This window comes from Anomaloglossus baeobatrachus, chromosome 7 (genome assembly GCF_048569485.1).
Source record: "Anomaloglossus baeobatrachus isolate aAnoBae1 chromosome 7, aAnoBae1.hap1, whole genome shotgun sequence".
Classification (NCBI taxonomy): Eukaryota; Metazoa; Chordata; class Amphibia; order Anura; family Aromobatidae; genus Anomaloglossus; species Anomaloglossus baeobatrachus.
In genome coordinates, this window is record NC_134359.1 from 9,557,545 (window position 1) to 9,582,985 (window position 25,441).

Genomic DNA, 25,441 nt, shown 5'->3' on the forward strand with positions numbered 1-25,441 from the left:
GGCATATACATCAAATATGGGAATATCACCCACCTATACCGACCTGCACCAGCATAGAAACGTGCAAGCTACACAGGCTATCCTCTCACCATCCCCCAATAAATCTGCATGTATGCGGCACACGCGGAGTTATGCATAAATATATATACAGTACATATAATATATATACATACAGCAGAGGAAACAAGTATTGAACACGTCACCAATTCTCCAAGTAAATGTATTTCTAAAGCTGCTATTGACATAAATTTCACACAAGATGTCAGTAACAACCCATCCAATAATGAGACATGACACCGGGAAAAAGTATTGAACACGTTACTGAAATGTATTTAATACTTGGTACATTCTCCTTTGTTGGTGATGAAGCTCCAGACGCCTCCTGTATGGAGACACTAGTCGCCTGCATTGCTCAGGTGGATTTTGGCCCATTCTTCTGCACACACTCCTCACATCCTGTATGGAGACACTAGTCGCCTGCATTGCTCAGGTGGATTTTGGCCCATTCTTCCGCACACACTCCTCACAGCCTGTATGGAGACACTAGTCACCTGCATTGCTCAGGTGGATTTTGGCCCATTCTTCCGCACACACTCCTCACATCCTGTATGGAGACACTAGTCGCCTGCATTGCTCAGGTGGATTTTGGCCCATTCTTCCGCACACACACTCCTCACATCCTGTATGGAGACACTAGTCGCCTGCATTGCTCAGGTGGATTTTGGTCCATTCTTCTGCACACATTCCTCACATCCTGTATGGAGACACTAGTCACCTGCATTGCTCAGGTGGATTTTGGTCCATTCTTCCGCACACACTCCTCACATTCTGTATGGAGACACTAGTCGCCTGCATTGCTCAGGTGGATTTTGGTCCATTCTTCTGCACACACTCCTCACATTCTGTATGGAGACACTAGTCGCCTGCATTGCTCAGGTGGATTTTGGTCCATTCTTCCGCACACACTCCTCACATCCTGTATGGAGACACTAGTCACCTGCATTGCTCAGGTGGATTTTGGTCCATTCTTCCGCACACACTCCTCACATCCTGTATGGAGACACTAGTCGCCTGCATTGCTCAGGTGGATTTTGGTCCATTCTTCCGCACACACACTCCTCACATCCTGTATGGAGACACTAGTCGCCTGCATTGCTCAGGTGGATTTTGGTCCATTCTTCTGCACACACTCCTCACATCCTGTATGGAGACACTAGTCACCTGCATTGCTCAGGTGGATTTTGGCCCATTCTTCCGCACACACTCCTCACATCCTGTATGGAGACACTAGTCGCCTGCATTGCTCAGGTGGATTTTGGCCCATTCTTCTGCACACGCTCCTCACATCCTGTATGGAGACACTAGTCGCCTGCATTGCTCAGGTGGATTTTGGCCCATTCTCCCACACACACTCCTCACATCCTGTATGGAGACACTAGTCGCCTGCATTGCTCAGGTGGATTTTGGCCCATTCTTCCGCGCACACTCCTCACATCCTGTATGGAGACACTAGTCGCCTGCATTGCTCAGGTGGAGTTTGGCCCATTCTTCCGCACACACTCCTCACATCCTGTATGGAGACACTAGTCGCCTGCATTGCTCAGGTGGATTTTGGCCATTCTTCCGCACACACTCCTCACATCCTGTATGGAGACACTAGTCGCCTGCATTGCTCAGGTGGATTTTGGCCCATTCTTCCGCGCACACACTCCTCACATCCTGTATGGAGACACTAGTCACCTGCATTACTCAGGTGGATTTTGGCCCATTCTTCTGCACACACTCCTCACATCCTGTATGGAGACACTAGTCGCCTGCATTGCTCAGGTGGATTTTGGTCCATTCTTCTGCACACACTCCTCACATCCTGTATGGAGACACTAGTCGCCTGCATTGCTCAGGTGGATTTTGTCCATTCTTCTGCACACACTCCTCACATCCTGTATGGAGACACTAGTCGCCTGCATTGCTCAGGTGGATTTTGTCCATTCTTCTGCACACACTCCTCACATCCTGTATGGAGACACTAGTCGCCTGCATTGCTCAGGTGGATTTTGGCCATTCTTCCGCACACTCTCCTCACATCCTGTATGGAGACACTAGTCACCTGCATTGCTCAGGTGGATTTTGTCCCATTCTTCCGCACACACTCCTCACATCCTGTATGGAGACACTAGTCGCCTGCATTGCTCAGGTGGATTTTGGTCCATTCTTCCGCACACACTCCTCACATCCTGTATGGAGACACTAGTCACCTGCATTGCTCAGGTGGATTTTGGCCCATTCTTCCGCACACACTCCTCACATCCTGTATGGAGACACTAGTCGCCTGCATTGCTCAGGTGGATTTTGGTCCATTCTTCCGCACACACACTCCTCACATCCTGTATGGAGACACTAGTCGCCTGCATTGCTCAGGTGGATTTTGGTCCATTCTTCCGCACACACACTCCTCACATCCTGTATGGAGACACTAGTCACCTGCATTGCTCAGGTGGATTTTGGCCCATTCTTCCACACACACTCCTCACATCCTGTATGGAGACACTAGTACCTGCATTGCTCAGGTGGATTTTGGCCCATTCTTCCGCACACACTCCTCACATCCTGTATGGAGACACTAGTCGCCTGCATTGCTCAGGTGGATTTTGGCCATTCTTCCGCACACACTCCTCACATCCTGTATGGAGACACTAGTCGCCTGCATTGCTCAGGTGGATTTTGGCCCTTTCTTCTGCACACACTCCTCACATCCTGTATGGAGACACTAGTCCCCTGCATTGCTCAGGTGGATTTTGGCCCATTCTTCCGCACACACACTCCTCACATCCTGTATGGAGACACTAGTCCCCTGCATTGCTCAGGTGGATTTTGGCCCATTCTTCCGCACACACTCCTCACATCCTGTATGGAGACACTAGTCCCCTGCATTGCTCAGGGGGATTTTGGCCCATTCTTCCGCACACACTCCTCACATCCTGTATGGAGACACTAGTCGCCTGCATTGCTCAGGTGGATTTTGGTCCATTCTTCCGCACACACTCCTCACATCCTGTATGGAGACACTAGTCGCCTGCATTGCTCAGGTGGATTTTGGTTCATTCTTCCACACACACTCCTCACATCCTGTATGGAGACACTAGTCGCCTGCATTGCCCAGGTGGATTTTGGTCCATTCTTCCGCACACACTCCTCACATCCTGTATGGAGACACTAGTCGCCTGCATTGCTCAGGTGGATTTTGGCCCATTCTTCCGCACACACTCCTCACATCCTGTATGGAGACACTGGTCGCCTGCATTGCTCAGGGGGATTTTGGCCCATTCTTCCGCACACACTCCTCACATCCTGTATGGAGACACTAGTCGCCTGCATTGCTCAGGTGGATTTTGGCCCATTCTTCCACACACACTCCTCACATCCTGTATGGAGACACTAGTCGCCTGCATTGCTCAGGTGGATTTTGGTTCATTCTTCCACACACACTCCTCACATCCTGTATGGAGACACTAGTCGCCTGCATTGCCCAGGTGGATTTTGGTCCATTCTTCCGCACACACTCCTCACATCCTGTATGGAGACACTAGTCGCCTGCATTGCTCAGGTGGATTTTGGCCCATTCTTCCGCGCACACTCCTCACATCCTGTATGGAGACACTAGTCCCTGCATTGCTCAGGTGGATTTTGGTCCATTCTTCCGCGCACACTCCTCACATCCTGTATGGAGACACTAGTCACCTGCATTGCTCAGGTGGATTTTGGCCCATTCTTCCGCACACACACTCCTCACATCCTGTATGGAGACACTAGTCCCTGCATTGCTCAGGTGGATTTTGGCCCATTCTTCCGCGCACACTCCTCACATCCTGTATGGAGACACTAGTCGCCTGCATTGCTCAGGTGGATTTTGGCCCTTTCTTCTGCACACACTCCTCACATCCTGTATGGAGACTAGTCGCCTGCATTGCTCAGGTGGATTTTGGCCCTTTCTTCTGCACACACTCCTCTCATCCTGTATGGAGACACTAGTCCCTGCATTGCTCAGGTGGATTTTGGCCCTTTCTTCTGCACACACTCCTCACATCCTGTATGGAAACACTAGTCGCCTGCATTGCTCAGGTGGATTTTGGCCCTTTCTTCTGCACACACTCCTCTCATCCTGCAGGTCCTGGATTCTTTTATGACCTCTGAGATTTAGTTCCTTCCAGACATTTTCTCTTGGATTCAGCCCCGGTGATCGGCTCGGCCAGTCTAGCAGATTTACTTTCTTTCCTTGGCCATGTGTTTGGGATCATTGTCAGCTGAACTGTGCTCCTTCGTTTCATCTTCATCCTCCTAGTAGATGGCAGCAGATATTAATCTGGAATGTCTCCCTACATTTCTCCATTCATCCTTCCTTCAGTTATATGGTTTGCCAGTGCCGTCTGCTGAAAATCAGCCCCACACCATGATGTTCCCACCTCCACACTTCACTGTTGGGGTTTTTGGGGTGATTTACCTTTTGGCCTCCAAACATGGTGTGTATTATGGCCTCTAAAGAGTTCAGTTTTGACCTCCTCTGACCAGACTGTATTCTCCAGTGTTTCACACATTTGTCTAAATGTGGTTGAGAAAACTTTAAACGCACTTGAACCCACTTTTTGTTCATCAGTGGAGTCTTAGAAAAACCACAAAAAACTACATCAAAAAAACACCAAAAAGGAGCCAAGACAAATGATATGTGCACACACAGAATGTGGTGAGCCTTCCTCATAAAGATGGCTGCAGCCGAGGTGCAAGATGCTGATGTCACAGCCACTCAACCTCCACATTAGGGGGGAGGGGCGGCTGCTTAGCATAAGACATGCACACTAATAAGGCTTGCACTGGGAGCCCATCATATAATGAGTGAAATGCACAGTGTCTGAACTGTGACCTATAAATGACGCCAGAAACCCAGGTCAGGCGGGCAAAACAGCACTATATAAGTGCATCTCGCACGGATACACGAGACGCACAGTGTCTGAATAATGGCCTATAAATGACGCACAACACCAGGTCCAGGCGGGTCAGTTAGCACTATGAGTACATAACACATGACAGGCTCACCATTTAACCACCTGAATTCAAAAGGTCCACACACATCCTGCAAAAATGGATAAAATGTGCCATACCTCAAATAGTGAGATATTAGTCTTGCATGGTGAGCATGCATACAGGAGCGTGCATACAGGAGCGTGCATACAGGAGCGTGCATACAGGCCATGTAGGGGGAGTGCATTGCTATCATTACTGGTGTATGGGTCCTGGTGAGCAGAAGCAATGAGGGGGGGGGCTGCATACATGGCATGGCAGACTGCGTGGCACGCTGTGGCCCGGGGTAATCGCTTTACTTTGCTTTAGTCAGCCCCGGGCAGTGAAGTCAGACATTGCCAGCCTGCCCGCTGTTTCGGAACTGTCAGTGCGCCCCGGGCTCTTGCGGCACATTATATGCAGGAATTGAGGCCCCGAAAGTGATGAGGTGCGAACCCGACCTTCCATTCCCCCATCACTGACCCGTCGACCACCCACCCACTACTCTTCCTGTGCCCCTTCTTGTGCAGTGTGGAGGGCGTCTTTGTTTGATGCCTTCAAATTACTAATTTCTACTACATTCAACCCTGCTGCCTGCAATGAGGTAGAGTTACCGGTCTTAAAGGGGATGGCCTAGTAACCTAATACTTATCCTCTATACATGACATATGGGATAATTATTAGGACCATTTCACATGGCGGATCTTCAAGCAGAAGTTTGGCACTGACGGCAATGCCGACATTCTGCTGACAATCCACGGCAGCCGCTGCCTTCATTCCTCCCATTCATCCCTATGGGAGACAACGATGAGGCTTGAGGAACGGAGGGTTTTACTCGCAGCCGTGCAGAGAAAGGAGCTGTCCGCAGCGCGGGTCTCAAACGTACAGAAAACGGAACACAATAATCCACAGTCTTAAAAAATTATTACAATCTGGTTTCAATTAATTTAAAAAATGTATGTGACACATTCCCGATTTATGGTGAAATGATCTTTCCACTTCTGGATTATGACCCCAACAGAGCGCACTGGAATCTTCAGTTTAGACATTCTTCTGTAACCAATGTCATCTGTATGTTTTACAACAATAAGGTTGTGAAGGTCTTGAGACAGCTCCCTAGTCTTACCCATCATGAGATGTTTCTTGTGAGGCACTTTAGTAATGAGACACCTTTTTATCGGCCATCAGTTGAACCAGATGATGTTATTTCTCACTAAGTGGCCGGATTGCTTTCTAATTACTGATAGATTTCAGCGGGTGTCAGGACTTTCGCAGTTTTTTGCACCTCTTTCTTCATGTGTTCAATACTTTTTCTCTGTGTCATTTCTCAGTGGGATCTGTGGAGGATAATGAGCAGGTTCCTCCCATGTGTTAAAGCACGAGCTGCGTGTAAGGATCTGCTGCATCCACCTGGAGCCACAGACGATGGACACACATATATACTCCAGGGGGGGTCTCGGGGACACTTACATGAACCAGTTGGTCTTGGGTGTCGAACTCCTTGGTGCAGTTTTCCCAGTGACAGTTGGTTTCATAAATGACCTCTGGTTCTTGCTTACAATCCTCTCGGTCCAGGTCGTCTTTCAGCTCCGTCATGTGGTCCTGCCAAGAGGATAAAAAGGGTTAAATTAGTGATAGGAGGAAGCGTTAATCCTAATGGTGGAAAATCACATGAAATAAAAGAGCAATTCTATAAACAAGGGAACAATAAATGAAGGACGAGAAAGTTACAAAAGAAAGAGTCACTGCAGAGTCGGGCAGAGGCACTGGATTATTATCTCATGTGCAGACACTGGATTATTATCTCATGTGCACAGACTGCATTATTATCTCATGTGCAGACACTGGATTATTATCTCATGTGCAGACACTGGATTATTATCTCATGTGCACAGACTGCATTATTATCTCATGTGCAGACACTGGATTATTATCTCATGTGCAGACACTGGATTATTATCTCATGTGCAGACACTGGATTATTATCTCATGTGCAGACATTGGATTATTATTTCATGTGCAGACACTGGATTATTATCTCATGTGCAGACACTGGATTATTATCTCATGTGCAGACACTGGATTATTATCTCATGTGCAGACACAGCATTATTATCTCATGTGCAGTCACTGGATTATTATCTCATGTGCACACACTGGATTATTATCTCATGTGCAGACACTGGATTATTATCTCATGTGCAGACACTGGATTATTATCTCATGTGCAGACAGCATTATTATCTCATGTGCAGACACTGGATTATTATCTCATGTGCACACACTGGATAATTATCTCATGTGCAGACACTGGATTATTATCTCATGTGCAGACACTGGATTATTATCTCATGTGCACACACTGGATAATTATCTCATGTGCAGACACTGGATTATTATCTCATGTGCAGACACTGGATTATTATCTCATGTGCAGACACTGGATTATTATCTCATGTGCAGACACTGGATTATTATCTCATGTGCAGACACTGGATTATTATCTCATGTGCAGACACTGCATTATTATCTCATGTGCAGACACTGGATTATTATCTCATGTGCAGACACTGGATTATTATCTCATGTGCAGACACTGCATTATTATCTCATGTGCAGACACTGCATTATTATCTCATGTGCAGACACTGCATTATTATCTCATGTGCAGACACTGCATTATTATCTCATGTGCAGACACTGGATTATTATCTCATGTGCAGACACTGGATTATTATCTCATGTGCAGACACTGGATTATTATCTCATGTGCAGACACTGGATTATTATCTCATGTGCAGACACTGGATTATTATCTCATGTGCAGACACTGCATTATTATCTCATGTGCAGACACTGGATTATTAACTCATGTGCACACACTGCATTATTATCTCATGTGCAGACACTGCATTATTATCTCATGTGCAGACACTGGATTATTAACTCATGTGCACACACTGCATTATTATCTCATGTGCGCACAGTGGATTATTATGTCATGTGCAGACACTGGATTAATATCTCATGTGCAGTCACTGGATTATTATCTCATGTGCAGGCACTGGATTATTATCTGATGTACAGACACTGGATTATTATCTGATGTACAGACACTGGATTATTATCTCATGTGCACACACTGGATTATTATCTCATGTGCAGACACAGGATTATTATCTCTGTGCAGACACTGGATTATTATCTCATGTGCGCACACTGGATATGGGGGAGGGGTTCACACACTTCTTGGGCACAATGTACAGGTTTACAATAAGTCAGACATGGATGACGTTACCGGGGGGCTGGGGGAGTCCCCGCTCGCCGCCTCCTCCTCCACCTTCACTTTGCTCCGCTTTCCGATCACCGGATTGACCGTGCTGCTCACCGCAGACTCGCTGCTCGGCTTCATCTGTAGCAAACGAACATAAAGAGAACACAGAAAACAGATCGCTGGGGGTCAATAGATCACCGGGAGTCAATAGATCACCAGGTGTTAATATTAATTTACACCACAAAACCCGTAATAGTATTATTTTTTATATTGACTTATACAATTATAATAATAAGGATGAAGTAACGAGGAGACTGTCAGCCTCTGAAGATTGGCAGCAAGCAGAGATCCTGAACATGGCGGTGATGTTGTGCCGGCCTGCGGGGCCCCTGCTCACCTGGCCGGTGTTGGGAGCAGCGTTGCTGCTGTTGGTTGGCACTGGAGCTGGGCTGGCGGCGGGCACACACCCCTGCGGGCGAGAGGGGAAGGTGGGAGACGGATGGATGAGAGGACTGTGCCCAAATGTGGAGCTCAGACTGCGCTGCTGGTTCAGAAGCTGCTGATAAACCACTGGATTAATGGGATGCGGGAAGCTGAAGGCCGGACTGGAACAAATGGAGGAAATCGTTACAGTGTTATTATGTATCAGAGGAGAATGTAGATTGGGAGGCCGAGCGCGGACAGACACCTACCTGATGGCTCCGGCTGATAAGTGCCCGTAGGAGCCGCTGGCCGCGGAGCTGCTCCGGGAGTTATTGATGTAAGCCACCAGGGAGTTGGGTGAGGTGCGGATCATGGTCTGCAGGTCAATGCTGGCATCAGACAGGGGCGAGATAGACAGGGCACGCTTCCGGCTCAACCTCGGGGTGACCCGCGGACTGGAGAACCGAGACACTGGGAAGAGTGAAGAAACGTGCAAATCAGTACAGAAGTGTCATCTATACAGCAGATTATCTGTGCAGCCCAGCCCGTCCATCGAGGAGAAGGCGTAACAGCAATCAGACAGGAGGGGAGGAATGGTCAGAAGGGTCTCAGCTCTATGAGATGGAGTGCCCCTTTAAATGCAGGCCCTGGAGCTTCTAATGGGTAGAGTACTGCTCTCGGGGTCCAGTGTCTACAGTGGGGCAGGTGGGCGGTCTGCCCCTTGTCCTTGAGGCCCTATGTCTACAGTGGGGTAGGTGAGCCGGTCTGCCCCTTGTTCTGGAGGTCCTGTGTCCACAGTGGGGTAGGTGAGCCGGTCTGCCCCTTGTTCTGGAGGTCCTGTATCTACAGTGGGGCAGGTGGGCCGGTCTACCCCTTGTTCTGGAGGTCCTGTGTCTACAGTGGGGCAGGTGGGCCGGTCTGCCCCTTGTTCTGGAGGTCCTGTGTCTACAGTGGGGCAGGTGGGCCGGTTTTCCCCTTGTTCTGGAGGTCCTGTGTCTACAGTGGGGCAGGTGGGCCGGTTTTCCCCTTGTTCTGGAGGTCCTGTGTCTACAGTGGGGCAGGTGGGCCGGTTTTCCCCTTGTTCTGGAGGTCCTGTGTCTACAGTGGGGCAGGTGGGCTGGTCTGCCCCTTGTTCTGGAGGTCCTGTATCTACAGTAGGGCAGGTGGGCCGGTCTACCCCTTGTTCTGGAGGTCCTGTGTCTACAGTGGGGTAGGTGGGCGGTCTGCCCCTTGTTCTGGAGGTCCTGTGTCTACAGTGGGGCAGGTGGGCCGGTCTGCCCCTCGTCCTGGAGGTCCTGTGTCTACAGTGGGGCAGGTGGGCCGGTTTTCCCCTTGTTCTGGAGGTCCTGTGTCTACAGTGGGGCAGGTGGGCTGGTCTGCCCCTTGTTCTGGAGGTCCTGTATCTACAGTGGGGCAGGTGGGCCAGTTTTCCCCTTGTTCTGGAGGTCCTGTGTCTACAGTGGGGTAGGTGGGCTGGTCTGCCCCTTGTTCTGGAGGTCCTGTGTCTACAGTGGGGCAGGTGGGCCGGTTTACCCCTTGTTCTGGAGGTCCTGTATCTACAGTGGGGCAGGGGGGCTGGTCTGCCCCTTGTTCTGGAGGTCTTGTATCTACAGTGGGGTAGGTGGGCTGGTCTGCCCCTTGTTCTGGAGGTCTTGTGTCTACAGTGGGGCAGGGGGGCCGGTTTGCCCCTCGTCCCGGGAGCGCAGCGGCTTCTGTGCTTTCTGGAGTCACATCCCGCCGCTCTCTCTTATTGTGCAATGAGCACAGAATCTGCTGGCTCCGATGTAATTATCCAATGAGGGATGAATAATGAGCGCCGGATCACAATGTGTTTTCTTGCTTTCCTCCGAAGCCTTCGCTCTATTAGCTGGCGGAAGCCGGCCGGTGCTGGCAGCCATATCTATCTCTGTTACCGGCCCACCTCTGGGGAGACCTCTTTATTAATGCGCCACTTCCTTTGATAAATTATGAAACACAAAGAAAAACTTTATGCTCATTTTTCTGTCCTCGTTTGCATTGATTTATGTTGGTGCCGCCACTCACCTCGAGGCCCCATTAATAAATTCATGTAAGTCGCGGGACGCAGGGGAATCGCTAACGCTGGTGTCCACTGCCCGAGGTGGGGACGTCAGCATTTTAACTGTGTCTTCTCGTAGTCAACCAAGCAGGGGTCCGTACTGGAACCAAGAGATCGCCCCTCGTCCTGCCAATATCTGACCATTGCACACAGTCTACTGCCTCTATGTCCTCCATATTTTGTTCCGGCAGCCCCTCGTGCCCCCATAATGCATATACCCCATGAAGCATGTCCCCCTTAATGCACGTCCCCCATGATGCATGTCCCCTATGATGCACATCCCCCATGATTCATATCCTCCATGATGCATGTCCCCCCACGATGCATATCCCCCCCATGATGCATATACCCCATGATTCATATCCTCCATGATGCATGTCCCCCCACGATGCATATCCTCCCCATGATGCATATCCCCCCCATGATGCATATACCCCATGATTCATATCCTCCATGATGCATGTCCCCCCACGATGCATATCCCCCCCATGATGCATATCCCCCCCATGATGCATGTCCCCCATGATGCATATCCCCCATGATGCATGTCCCCCCACGATGCATATCCCCCCCATGATGCATATCCCCCCCATGATGCATGTCCCCCATGATGCATATCCCCCATGATGCATATCCCCCATGATGCATATCCCCCATGATGCATATCCCCCCCATGATGCATGTCCCCCCATGATGCATATCCCCCATGATGCATATCCCCCATGATGCATATCCCCCATGATGCATATCCCCCATGATGCATATCCCCCCCATGATGCATGTCCCCCCACGATGCATATCCCCCCCATGATGCATATCCCCCCCATGATGCATGTCCCCCCATGATGCATATCCCCCATGATGCATATCCCCCATGATGCATATCCCCCATGATGCATGTCCCCCCATGATGCATGTCCCCCCCATGATGCATGTCCCCCCATGATGCATATCCCCCATGATGCATATCCCCCATGATGCATATCCCCCATGATGCATATCCCCCATGATGCATATCCCCCATGTCTGTATGTTCCCACTCTGAGGTCTGCAATGTGTTCCCATAGCAGACCCCAGGACGAGGCAGAACGTTCCAGGCCTAATACAGACAGATCTGCTCATACATGAATGACATCAGCAGATATCGGGAACAGTCAGGATGCGCCGTCCAGCACTAGGAATAACATAAAATAGGAGTCGTCTCATGGCCGGGGTCCAGCAGCCGAGCAAATGACCGGCATCTGGCACGGTGCGAGTCATGAGAAGACAAGGGCAGTCACAGAGCGCAGCCTGCAGCTGCCTGGACTTTATCAATCCCACACTGTGTGGCCCCGAGCGCACGGCCCACGTCCAAGGCAACGACGTGCAGCTCACAACAATCCGGAGCTCCATGATGTATCTCCACCAAAGACCACCCCGGGAATAGTCACCGGCCTCTGATCAGACTTATTGATAGGTTTCCCATACAGCAACCTACAGAAAGCCAGAGGTAATGCAAGCATCATGGCTATGGATAAGCTCAGTGTACAGCCACAGCTTCAACATAAAGTTCTCCCCTTACAGGTGCACAATCCTCTGCTGATATAATATATACTATAGCTTTATAGCAGGACATCATTTTTTTATAGAGAGTTTAAAATCCCAATCATGTATAACTCTACCAACCCGTAACCACCACTAGGGGGAGCTCCCTGTATACAGAGATACATGATAAGATCCTGTCTGCAGCCACCACTAGGGGGAGCTCCCTGTATACAGAGATACATGATAATATCCTGTCTGCAGCCACCACTAGGGGGAGCTCCCTGTATACAGAGATACATGATAATATCCTGTCTGCAGCCACCACTAGGGGGAGCTCCCTGTATACAGAGATACATGATAATATCCTGTCTGCAGCCTCCACTAGGGAGAGCTCCCTGTATACAGAGATACATGATAAGATCCTGTCTGCAGCCACCACTAGGGGGAGCTCCCTGTATACAGAGATACATGATAAGATCCTGTCTGCAGCCACCACTAGGGGGAGCGCCCTGTACACAGAGACACATGATAAGATCCTGTCTGCAGCCACCACTAGGGGGAGCTCCCTGTATACAGAGATACATGATAAGATCCTGTCTGCAGTCACCACTAGGGGGAGCTCCCTGTATACAGAGATACATGATAAGATCCTGTCTGCAGCCACCACTAGGGGGAGCTCCCTGTATACAGAGATACATGATAAGATCCTGTCTGCAGCCACCACTAGGGGGAGCTCCCTGTATACAGAGATACATGATAAGATCCTGTCTGCAGCCACCACTAGGGGGAGCTCCCTGTATACAGAGATACATGATAAGATCCTGTCTGCAGTCACCACTAGGGGGAGCTCCCTGTATACAGAGATACATGATAAGATCCTGTCTGCAGCCACCACTAGGGGGAGCTCCCTGTATACAGAGATACATGATAAGATCCTGTCTACAGCCACCACTAGGGGGAGCTCCCTGTATACAGAGATACATGATAAGATCCTGTCTGCAGCCACCACTAGGGGGAGCTCCCTGTATACAGAGATACATGATAAGATCCTGTCTACAGCCACCACTAGGAGGAGCTCCCTGTATACAGAGATACATGATAAGATCCTGTCTACAGCCACCACTAGGGGGAGCTCCCTGTATACAGAGATACATGATAAGATCCTGTCTGCAGCCACCACTAGGGGGAGCTCCCTGTATACAGAGATACATGATAAGATCCTGTCTGCAGCCACCACTAGGGGGAGCTCCCTGTATACAGAGATACATGATAAGCTCCTGTCTGCAGTCACCACTAGGGGGAGCTCCCTGTATACAGAGATACATGATAAGATCCTGTCTGCAGCCACCACTAGAGGGAGCTCCCTGTATACACAGATACATGATAAGATCCTGTCTGCAGCCACCACTAGGGGGAGCTCCCTGTATACAGAGATACATGATAAGATCCTGTCTGCAGCCACCACTAGGGGGAGCTCCCTGCATACAAAGATACATGATAAGATCCTGTCTGCAGTCACCACTAGGGGGAGCTCCCTGTATACAGAGATACATGATAAGATCCTGTCAGCAGCCACCACTAGGGGAAGCTCCCTGTATACAGAGATACATGATAAGATCCTGTCTGCAGCCACCACTAGGGGGAGCTCCCTGTATACAGAGATACATGATAAGATCCTGTCTGCAGCCACCACTAGGGGGAGCTCCCTGTATACAGAGATACACGATAAGATCCTGTCTGCAGCCACCACTAGGGGGAGCTCCCTGTATACAGAGATACACGATAAGATCCTGTCTGCAGCCACCACTAGGGGGAGCTCCCTGTATACAGAGATACACGATAAGATCCTGTCTGCAGCCACCACTAGGGGGCGCTCCCTGTATACAGAGATACATGATAAGATCCTGTCTGCAGCCACCACTAGGGGGAGCTCCCTGTATACAGAGATACATGATAAGATCCTGTCTGCAGCCACCACTAGGGGAAGATCCCTGTATACAGAGACACATGATAAGATTCTGTCTGCAGCCACCACTAGGGGGAGCTCCCTGTATACAGAGATACAGGATAAGATCCTGTCTGCAGCCACCACTAGGGGGAGCTCCCTGTATACAGAGATACATGATAAGCTTCTGTCTGCAGCCACCACTAGGGGGAGCTCCCTGTATACAGAGATACATGATAAGCTTCTGTCTGCAGCCACCACTAGGGGGAGCTCCCTGTATACAGAGATACATGATAAGCTTCTGTCTGCAGCCACCACTAGGGGGAGCTCCCTGTATACAGAGATACATGATAAGATCCTGTCTGCAGCCACCACTAGGGGGAGCTCCCTGTATACAGAGATACATGATAAGTTTCTGTCTGCAGCCACCACTAGGGGGAGCTCCCTGTATACAGAGATACATGATAAGATTCTGTCTGTAGCCACCACTAGGGGGAGCTCCCTGTATACAGAGATACATGATAAGATCCTGTCTGCAGTCACCACTAGGGGGAGCTCCCTGTATACAGAGATACATGATAAGATCCTGTCTGCATCCACCACTAGGGGGAGCTCCCTGTATACAGAGATACATGATAAGATCCTGTCTGCAGCCACCACTAGGGGGAGATCCCTGTATACAGAGATACATGATAAGCTTCTGTCTGCAGCCACCACTAGGGGGAGCTCCCTGTATACAGAGATACATGATAAGATCCTGTCTGCAGCCACCACTAGGGGGAGCTCCCTGTATACAGAGATACATGATCAGATCCTGTCTGCAGTCACCACTAGGAGGAGCTCCCTGTATACACAGATAAATGATCAGATCCTGTCTGCAGTCACCACTAGGGGGAGCTCCCTGTATACAGAGATACATGATAAGATCCTGTCTGCATCCACCACTAGGGGGAGCTCCCTGTATACAGAGATACATGATAAGATCCTGTCTGCAGTCACCACTAGGGGGAGCTCACTGTATACAGATATACATGATAAGATCCTGCCTGCAGCCACCACTAGGGGGAGCTCCCTGTATACAGAGATACATGATAAGATCCTGTCTGCAGTCACCACTAGGGGGAGCTCCCTGTATACAGAGATACATGATAAGATCCTGTCTGCAGCCACCACTAGGGGGAGCTCCCTGTATACAGAGATACATGATAAGATCCTGTCTGCAGCCACCACTAGGGGGAGCTCCCTGTATACAGAGATACATGATAAGATCCTGTCTGCAGCCACCACTAGGGGGAGCTCCCTGTATACAGAGATACATGGTAAGATTCTGTCTGCAGCCACCACTAGGGGGAGCTCCCTGTATACAGAGATACATGATAAGATCCTGTCTGCAGTCACCACTAGGGGGAGCTCCCTGTATACAGAGATACATGATAAGATCCTGTCTGCAGCCACCACTAGGGGGAGCTCCCTGTATACAGAGATACATGATAAGATCCTGTCTGCAGCCACCACTAGGGGGAGCTCCCTGTATACAGAGATACATGATAAGATCCTGTCTGCAGCCACCACTAGGGGGAGCTCACTGTATACAGAGATACATGATAAGATCCTGCCTGCAGCCACCACTAGGGGGAGCTCCCTGTATACAGAGATACATGATAAGATCCTGTCTGTAGCCACCACTAGGGGGAGCTCCCTGTATACAGAGATACATGATAAGATCCTGTCTGCAGCCACCACTAGGGGGAGCTCCCTGTATACAGAGATACATGATAAGATCCTGTCTGCAGCCACCACTAGGGGGAGCTCCCTGTATACAGAGATACATGATAAGATCCTGTCTGCAGCCACCACTAGGGGGAGCTCACTGTATACAGAGATACATGATAAGATCCTGCCTGCAGCCACCACTAGGGGGAGCTCCCTGTATACAGAGATACATGATAAGATCCTGTCTGTAGCCACCACTAGGGGGAGCTCCCTGTATACAGAGATACATGGTAAGATCCTGTCTGCAGCCACCACTAGGGGGAGCTCCCTGTATACAGAGATACATGATAAGATCTTGTCTGCAGCCACCACTAGGGGGAGCTCCCTGTATACAGAGATACATGATAAGATCCTGTCTGCAGCCACCACTAGGGGGAGCTCCCTGTATACAGAGATACATGATAAGATCCTGTCTGCAGCCACCACTAGGGGGAGCTCCCTGTATACAGAGATACATGATAAGATCCTGTCTGCAGCCACCACTAGGGGGAGCTCCCTGTATACAGAGATACATGGTAAGATCCTGTCTGCAGCCACCACTAGGGGGAGCTCCCTGTATATAGAGATACATGATAAGATCCTGTCTGCAGCCTCCACTAGGGGGAGCTCCCTGTATACAGAGATACATGATAAGATCCTGTCTGCAGACACCACTAGGGGGAGCTCCCTGTATACAGAGAAACATGATAAGATCCTGTCTGCAGCCACCACTAGGGGGAGCTCCCTGTATACAGAGATACATGATAAGATCCTGTCTGCAGACACCACTAGGGGGAGCTCCCTGTATATAGAGATACATGATAAGATTCCATCTGCAGCCACCATGATTTCAGAAGAAGCCATGACTGAGTGTTACATTTCGGACTTTCCCTCTTATTTTCTTCCTATACGGAGAGTAATGAGGCGGGGATCAGACATTCATGTTGCCGGGTTCCTCCTCTGATCGCTCTGGATAATGGCTCCTTTCTTCGCGCTCTATATCACACTTTCCGGAGAGGATCTGACATTTCTCAGTGTTTGCTCCAAACCTCAGAGCCGATTCCTGGACTCGGATCCGAAAATGATTTTAAACACTTTACTTGTCAGTTTGGTTTATAGATTGGACAATTCCATCGTGACTGAGAGCGCCTGAAATCCCCGAAGCAGACGCCCTGGAATCCGGGAGCTGTCACCCCTGGATTAAGGTCCTGAGCTGCGTCTGCCGGCTGCCACCGAGCGCTGACAGGTAGACGCCGGAACGCAGGGGATTCTGGATCTATTCCATGAAGAAAAATTCTGCAACTTTTTAACTTTCCTTTGATTTAAATTCTTCATCATTTTCGACATCTGCCCAATGTTCTATAAAGGGACCAAAAAAAGGCTAAAACCCCACAGAGATGGAATATTTCTCATGGTTCAGGGTTCATGATTGAATAGTGATTACCTCATTTTACCTGCACCGATACATTGTAACAAAGCATCAGAGGAGCTTCTCAGAGAATTGTCTAAGCTAATACACTGTAACAAAGTGTCAGCTGTGAGAAGTCGTGCTCAGCCGGGATAAGTCTGACATAAACCAGAGAATCGTTCTGTCCTGATAGCAAGAAGAGATCCTGGAAACCGTGAGAAATGCAGATACACAAAGTTACAGAACGTTTCTCTACAGAACGATCGGATACAATGAAAACACAAAACAAGGAGAAATCTGCAGCTTCCAGCATTGTAGAGCGGAAATGAAAAGTTATTATTCTCTGTTATCAGCCATTTCACTGCTAGATCTGAGCCATTGTTATTATAGCTGCACTTTTGAAAGATCTGGCCCTTTAATATTATCTCTATTGCAGCAGTAAAGGGGTTAATTCCGGATGGATTTACACAAAGTTCTCTCCCATTTTCCGCCTTCTCCCAGATCTGGGTTTTAGTCTTAATCCGGTTGTGATGTTTTTGTAAGTAATGACTGAGATGACAATTAAAGTAAACTGCGGCCGCTCTGCGCTGGCAAGAAATGTCTGCACACACGTGACAGCTGTGCGCAGCATCCAGAGAGCGGGGTCATGCGAGGATGAAGAGGACGGGTCCTGAGGATAACTGAACCCAAGGGAAAGCCACCGACGGAGAACAGCAGATTCTGGGACCATTGCAGCAGGAGCACAAATCGCCTGCCTGGACTCCACATTGACCTAAACTGATACATTGCAACAAACCCCTCAGCTGTGTAAGCTGCAGCCATATTGTCTTGCTCACAGCTAGAGCTACAGTGGTATCCAGGCAGGTCTATATGGGAGGATTCTGTTTGTCTTCCCTGATACATTGTAACAAATTATAAGGACAGTAGAGAAGTTTGTTTTCAGCTCACAGACTGGATTCCACTGTAACAAACCATCAGCTGTGTCAGTAAGACATTGTTAGTTTGAGCTTTAGACTTTGGGTTTCATGGGAATCTGTCGGCAGGTTTGTATCTGTGAATTCCACTCTGGAATGAGGGAAACACTTACTAAAGAGCAGCAGTGTGGAGTACATGACAAAGCAGCAAGTACTAAGCAGAGAAGCTGTGAATCCAGCTCTGAATTGGGATAAAACACTTACTAGAAAGCAGAATCATGGAGGACACCATGCATCAGCACTGAGAACTGCAGCTGTGAATTCCACTTTGAAGTAAGAGAAAACACTTACTATAGAGCAGCAGGATAGAGAACATGATACAGCTGTACTAAGCAGCGAAGCTGTGAATCCAGCGCTGGTGTGAGATATAACGGACTAGAAGCAGCAGCATAGAGGGCACTAAATAGCAGGACTGAGCAGTGTGGCTGTGTATACAGCTGTGTGGTGAGATAAAACACTTACTAGAAAACAGCAGCATAGATAACACTATACAGCAGGACTGAGCAGTGTGGCTGTGTATACAGCTCTGTGGTGAGATAAAACACTTACTAGAAAACAGCAGCATAGATAACACTACAGCAGGACTGAGCAGTGTGGCTGTGTATACAGCTCTGTGGTGAAATTATAATAAACTAGAAGCAGCAGCATAGAGGACACTATACAGCAGGACTGAGCAGTGTGGCTGTGTATACAGCTCTGTGGTGAGATAAAACACTTACAAGAAAGCAGCAACATAGAGGGCACTAAATAGCAGGACTGAGCAGTGTAGACAGCTCTGTGGTGAGATAAAACACTTAGTAGAAAGCCGCAGCATAGAGGACACTGTACAGCAGGACTGAGCAGTGTAGATGTGTATACAACTCTGTGGTGAGATAAACACTAACTACAAAGCAGAAGCATGGATGACACTATACAGCAGAACTGAGCCGTGTAAATGTGAATACAGCTCTGTGGTGAGATAAAACACTAGAAAGCAGCAGCATAGAGGACACTGTACAGCAGGACTGAGCAGTGTAGATGTGAATACAGCTCTGTGGTGAGATAAAACACTTAGTAGAAAGCGGCAGCATAGAGGACACTGTACAGCAGGACTGAGCAGTGTAGATGTGTATACAACTCTGTGGTGAGAATAAACACTAACTACAAAGCAGAAGCATGGATGACACTATACAGCAGGACTGAGCCGTGTAAATGTGAATACAGCTCTGTGGTGAGATAAAACACTAGAAAGCAGCAGCATAGAGGACACTGTACAGCAGGACTGAGCAGTGTAGATGTGAATACAGCTCTGTGGTGAGATAAAACACTTAGTAGAAAGCGGCAGCATAGAGGACACTGTACAGCAGGACTGAGCAGTGTAGATGTGAATACAGCTCTGTGGTGAGATAAAACACTTACAGAACCTGCTTCTGATTTCTAGTATCTGCCTATTTTTCCTCTGCTCCTCCCCTCACTCCTTTCCTCATAAAATGTAATAGCGAGGTGTGATCGGACCGCTCGTTGAGCTGGCAGTCATCTTTTCTTGACCAAGATGGCTGTATGTAAGAGTAAATGAGCTCAGGAAGCAGGGGGAGGAGAAGTGACTCATAAATGGAGAAAAGCTGATTTTTCTGCATGTACTATTAATTCATAAAGAGTTTGTAGAAAAGACAGCGCCCATTACAACTCACAGGCTGCACATTACCATAGTTTACCATCAGGGGGCGCTGCTTATAACTACCGTATTTCATAGTTACAATCCTGGTGAGATGATTGGGGAGCGAAGGGTAAGGCTAAGTTCACACATCCTGTGTTTTCAATCCATCAGGTCCGTCAGCAACGGATCAGTCATTTTCAAGATGTCAACTGATGCAACTGATGTGTTTTTCACAGGATTCCTTTCACAGGAATCCTGTGAAAAAACGGATCAGTTGCGTCCGTTACATCCGCTGTGCGTCCGTTTTTTGACGGATCAGTCATGATCCGTCTGTGTTTGGGACAGCCCAGTGGGCGTGCCAAGCATGCTGGGCATGCTCAGTAGAGCATGACGGAATCCTGCGCTGGATTCCGTTGTAAGACGGATTACGACGGAATCCAGCACCATAGACATACATTACAAGCTTGACGGATGGCGACGGATTCCTGCGCGGCGCGTTAATTTTGACGGCCCGAAAAACGTTACATTCTGCGTTGCTCCCCGCTCGGCGGTCAGTCAAAAACGACGGACCGCGACGCAGCGGATGCAACGCAGGGTCATCAGTCGCAATCCGTCGCTAATAGAAGTCTATGGGGAAATACAGGATTCCTGCAAAATATTTTGCCGTAATTCCCCAAGGCGACGGATTGTGACTGATGCAAAACACAGGATGTGTGAACTTAGCCTTAAGAGGTGAATGGAGGTTGTAGTTCTGAAATGATGAGAGCTGCAGCCACCGGGACCTTAGATCACACAGAACCTGATCTGTGCAGGAATCAGTGCGGATCCCAAACCCAGAGTGATCCCAAACCCAGAGTGATCCCAAACCCAGAGTGATCCCAAACACACAGTGATCCCAAACACAGAGCGATCCCAAACACAGAGCGATCCCAAACCCAGAGTGATCCCAAACACACAGTGATCCCAAACACAGAGCGATCCCAAACACAGAGCGATCCCAAACACAGAGCGATCCCAAACACAGAGCGATCCCAAACACAGAGCGATCCCAAACACAGAGCGATCCCAAACACAGAGCGATCCCAAACACAGAGCGATCCCAAACACAGAGCGATCCCAAACACAGAGCGATCCCAAACACACAGTGATCCCAAACACACAGTGATCCCAAACCCAGAGTGATCCCAAACACACAGTGATCCCAAACACAAAGTGAACCCAAACACAAAGTGATCCCAAACCCAAAGTGATCCCAAACACAGAGGGATCCCAAACACAGAGGGATCCCAAACACAGAGGGATCCCAAACACAGAGGGATCCCAAACACAGAGGGATCCCAAACACAGAGGGATCCCAAACACAGAGGGATCCCGCACCAAGCACACGGAAGATATGAGAATGGGCGCAGGATACGGGATATCCCGCAATATATATGCACCACGGAGTTATAGGAAATACAGCATTGGGACTAGAACGTTCTGTCCGTTTATCCAGATATGTTCTATACAGGCTGCACTCACCTTCCATAGGAGTCAGGTAGTCATGTAGGTGGCCGGCTCCGGCCGCTCCGCTCTGCAGGAGGAGCTCTCCATAGGGACTGGGGTGTCCGGCCAGCAGCGCCATCTGGTGGTAGTAATCTGCAGGGGTGACGCCAGGGGGCGGGGGGGCGATGCCAAAGATGCCTCTTTCTTTCAAGTGCTCGTGGGCAACTGTGAGGAGAGAGCAGAGCAGGGTTACAGGGATCCCCACTTTTCTGCCCCATAGGAAATATTACAGAGGGGTGAAGACCGGAGATTGGGGGTTTATGTAGATAAATGTAAGGTCATGCACTTGGGTAGAGGAAATAACATTTATGATTATGTACTTAATTGTAGAACACTGGGTAAAACAGACACAGAGAAAGGCTTGGGTGTATGGGTGGATGGTAAACTTCACTTTAGTGGCCAGTGTCAGGCAGCTGCTGCCAGGGCTAATAAAATAATGGGATGTATTAAAAGAGGTAGAAGTGTTCATGAAAAAAATATAGTTCTACCTCTGTACAAGTCACTAGTGCGACCGCACTTATATACTGTGCACAATTCTGGTCACCGATATATAAGAAGGACATAGCTGAACTGGAGAGGGTGCAGAGAAGACCACCAAGATTATTAGAGGAATGGGTGGGCTGCAATACCAAGACAGGAAAAACGAAGGCTTAGGGGGGATCTAATCACAATGTATAAACATATGAGGGGACAGTACAGAGACCTTTCCAAAGATCTCTTTACACCTAGGCCTGCGACTGGAACACGGGGGCATCCGCTACGTCTTGAGGAAAGAAGGTTTAATCATAATCACAGACGAGGATTCTTTACTGTACGAGCAGTGAGACTATGGAACTCTCTGCCGCATGATGTTGTAATGAGTGATTCACTACTAACATTAAGCAGAGCCTGGACGCCTTTCTTGAAAAATGTAATATTACCAGTTATGTATATTAGATTTTATGACAGGGTATTGATCCAGGGAACTAGTCTGATTGCCGGATGTGGAGTCAGGAAGGAAATTTTTTCCCCATTGGAACTTGTTTGCCACATTGGGGTTTTTTTGCCTTCCTCTGGATCAACATGTTAGGCTACGGGTTGAACTAGATGGACTTAGAGTCTCCCTTCAACCTTAAAAACTATGATACTATGATACTCCAGGACATGGGATCATTTCTCCTTTTTCACCCCAGAATGCGGCTGAGGTTATTGTTAGAAGCTTCTCTTAACGGGGACTTGACATTGACAGATCTGTCCCAATAACAACCCCAGACGACCCAAACACGAGCCAAACACGACCAAAACACAACCAAAACACAACCAAAACACGAGCAAAACACGAGCAAAACACGAGCAAAACACAACCAAAACACAACCAAAACACAACCAAAACACAACCAAAACACAACCAAAACACAACCAAAACACAACCAAAACACAACCAAAACACAACCAAAACACAACCAAAACACAACCAAAACACAACCAAAACACGAGCAAAACACGAGCAAAACACGAGCAAAACACGAGCAAAACACAACCAAAACACAACCAAAACACGAGCAAAACACGAGCCAAACACGAGCAAAACACGAGCCAAACACGAGCAAAACACGAGCAAAACACGACCAAAACACGAGCAAAACACGAGCCAAACACGAGCCAAACACGAGCCAAACACGAGCCAAACACGAGCCAAAACACGACCAAAACACAACCAAAACACTACCAAAACACTACCAAAACACTACCAAAACACTACCAAAACACTACCAAAACACAACCAAAACACAACCAAAACACAACCAAAACACTACCAAAACACTACCAAAACACTACCAAAACACTACCAAAACACTACCAAAACACAACCAAAACACAACCAAAACACAACCAAAACACGAGCCAAACACGAGCCAAACACGAGCCAAACACGAGCCAAACACAAGCCAAACACGACCAAAACACAACCAAAACACGAGCAAAACACGAGCCAAACACGAGCCAAACACGAGCCAAACACGAGCAAAACACGAGCAAAACACGAGCAAAACACGAGCCAAACACGAGCAAACACGAGCCAAACACGAGCCAAACACGAGCCAAACACGAGCCAAACACGAGCCAAACACGAGCCAAACACGAGCAAAACACGAGCCAAACACGAGCAAACACGACCAAAACACGACCAAAACACAACCAAAACACAACCAAAACACAACCAAAACACAACCAAAACACAACCAAAACACAACCAAAACACAACCAAAACACAACCAAAACACAACCAAAACACAACCAAAACACAACCAAAACACTACCAAAACACTACCAAAACACTACCAAAACACTACCAAAACACTACCAAAACACAACCAAAACACAACCAAAACACAACCAAAACACTACCAAAACACTACCAAAACACTACCAAAACACTACCAAAACACTACCAAAACACAACCAAAACACAACCAAAACACAACCAAAACACGAGCCAAACACGAGCCAAACACGAGCCAAACACGAGCCAAACACAAGCCAAACACGACCAAAACACAACCAAAACACGAGCAAAACACGAGCCAAACACGAGCCAAACACGAGCAAACACGAGCCAAACACGACCAAAACACGACCAAAACACAACCAAAACACAACCAAAACACAACCAAAACACAACCAAAACACAACCAAAACACAACCAAAACACGAGCCAAACACGAGCCAAACACGAGCCAAACACGACCAAAACACGACCAAAACACGAGCAAAACACGACCAAAACACGACCAAAACACGACCAAAACACGAGCCAAACACGAGCCAAACACGAGCCAAACACGAGCCAAACACGAGCAAAACACGAGCAAAACACGAGCCAAACACGAGCCAAACACGAGCCAAACACGAGCCAAACACGAGCCAAACACGAGCAAAACACGAGCAAAACACGACTCAAACACGAGCAAAACACGAGCCAAACACGACCAAAACACGAGCAAAACACGAGCAAAACACGAGCAAAACACGAGCAAAACACGAGCAAAACACGAGCAAAACACGAGCCAAACACGAGCAAAACACGAGCAAAACACGAGCAAAACACGAGCAAAACACGAGCAAAACACGAGCAAAACACGAGCCAAACACGAGCAAAACACGAGCCAAACATGAGCCAAACACGAGCCAAACACGAGCCAAACACGAGCAAAACACGAGCAAAACACGAGCCAAACACGAGCAAAACACGAGCAAAACACGACCAAAACACGAGCAAAACACGAGCAAAACACGAGCCAAACACGAGCCAAACACGAGCCAAACACGAGCCAAACACGAGCCAAAACACGACCAAAACACAACCAAAACACTACCAAAACACTACCAAAACACTACCAAAACACTACCAAAACACTACCAAAACACAACCAAAACACAACCAAAACACAACCAAAACACTACCAAAACACTACCAAAACACTACCAAAACACTACCAAAACACTACCAAAACACTACCAAAACACAACCAAAACACAACCAAAACACGAGCCAAACACGAGCCAAACACGAGCCAAACACGAGCCAAACACAAGCCAAACACGAGCCAAACACGAGCCAAACACGAGCCAAACACGAGCAAAACACGAGCAAAACACGAGCCAAACACGAGCAAACACGAGCCAAACACGACCAAAACACGACCAAAACACAACCAAAACACAACCAAAACACAACCAAAACACAACCAAAACACAACCAAAACACAACCAAAACACAACCAAAACACAACCAAAACACAACCAAAACACAACCAAAACACAACCAAAACACAACCAAAACACTACCAA

The 25,441-nt window shown here is 48.4% G+C and overlaps 1 protein-coding gene across 1 annotated transcript in view; it reads right to left on the reverse strand.

Annotated features, from left to right (window-relative positions):
* GLI2 (GLI family zinc finger 2) overlaps positions 1-25,441 on the reverse strand; it is a 244,550-nt gene that overhangs the window by 25,665 nt on the left and 193,444 nt on the right. The window contains exons 5-9 of the mRNA XM_075317020.1: positions 21,587-21,775; positions 9,019-9,220; positions 8,724-8,931; positions 8,351-8,464; positions 6,523-6,654 (exon numbers count right to left, since the gene is read on the reverse strand). Coding sequence (XP_075173135.1) covers positions 6,523-6,654; positions 8,351-8,464; positions 8,724-8,931; positions 9,019-9,220; positions 21,587-21,775 — 845 coding nt within the window. The remainder of the gene's footprint in view (positions 1-6,522; positions 6,655-8,350; positions 8,465-8,723; positions 8,932-9,018; positions 9,221-21,586; positions 21,776-25,441) is intronic.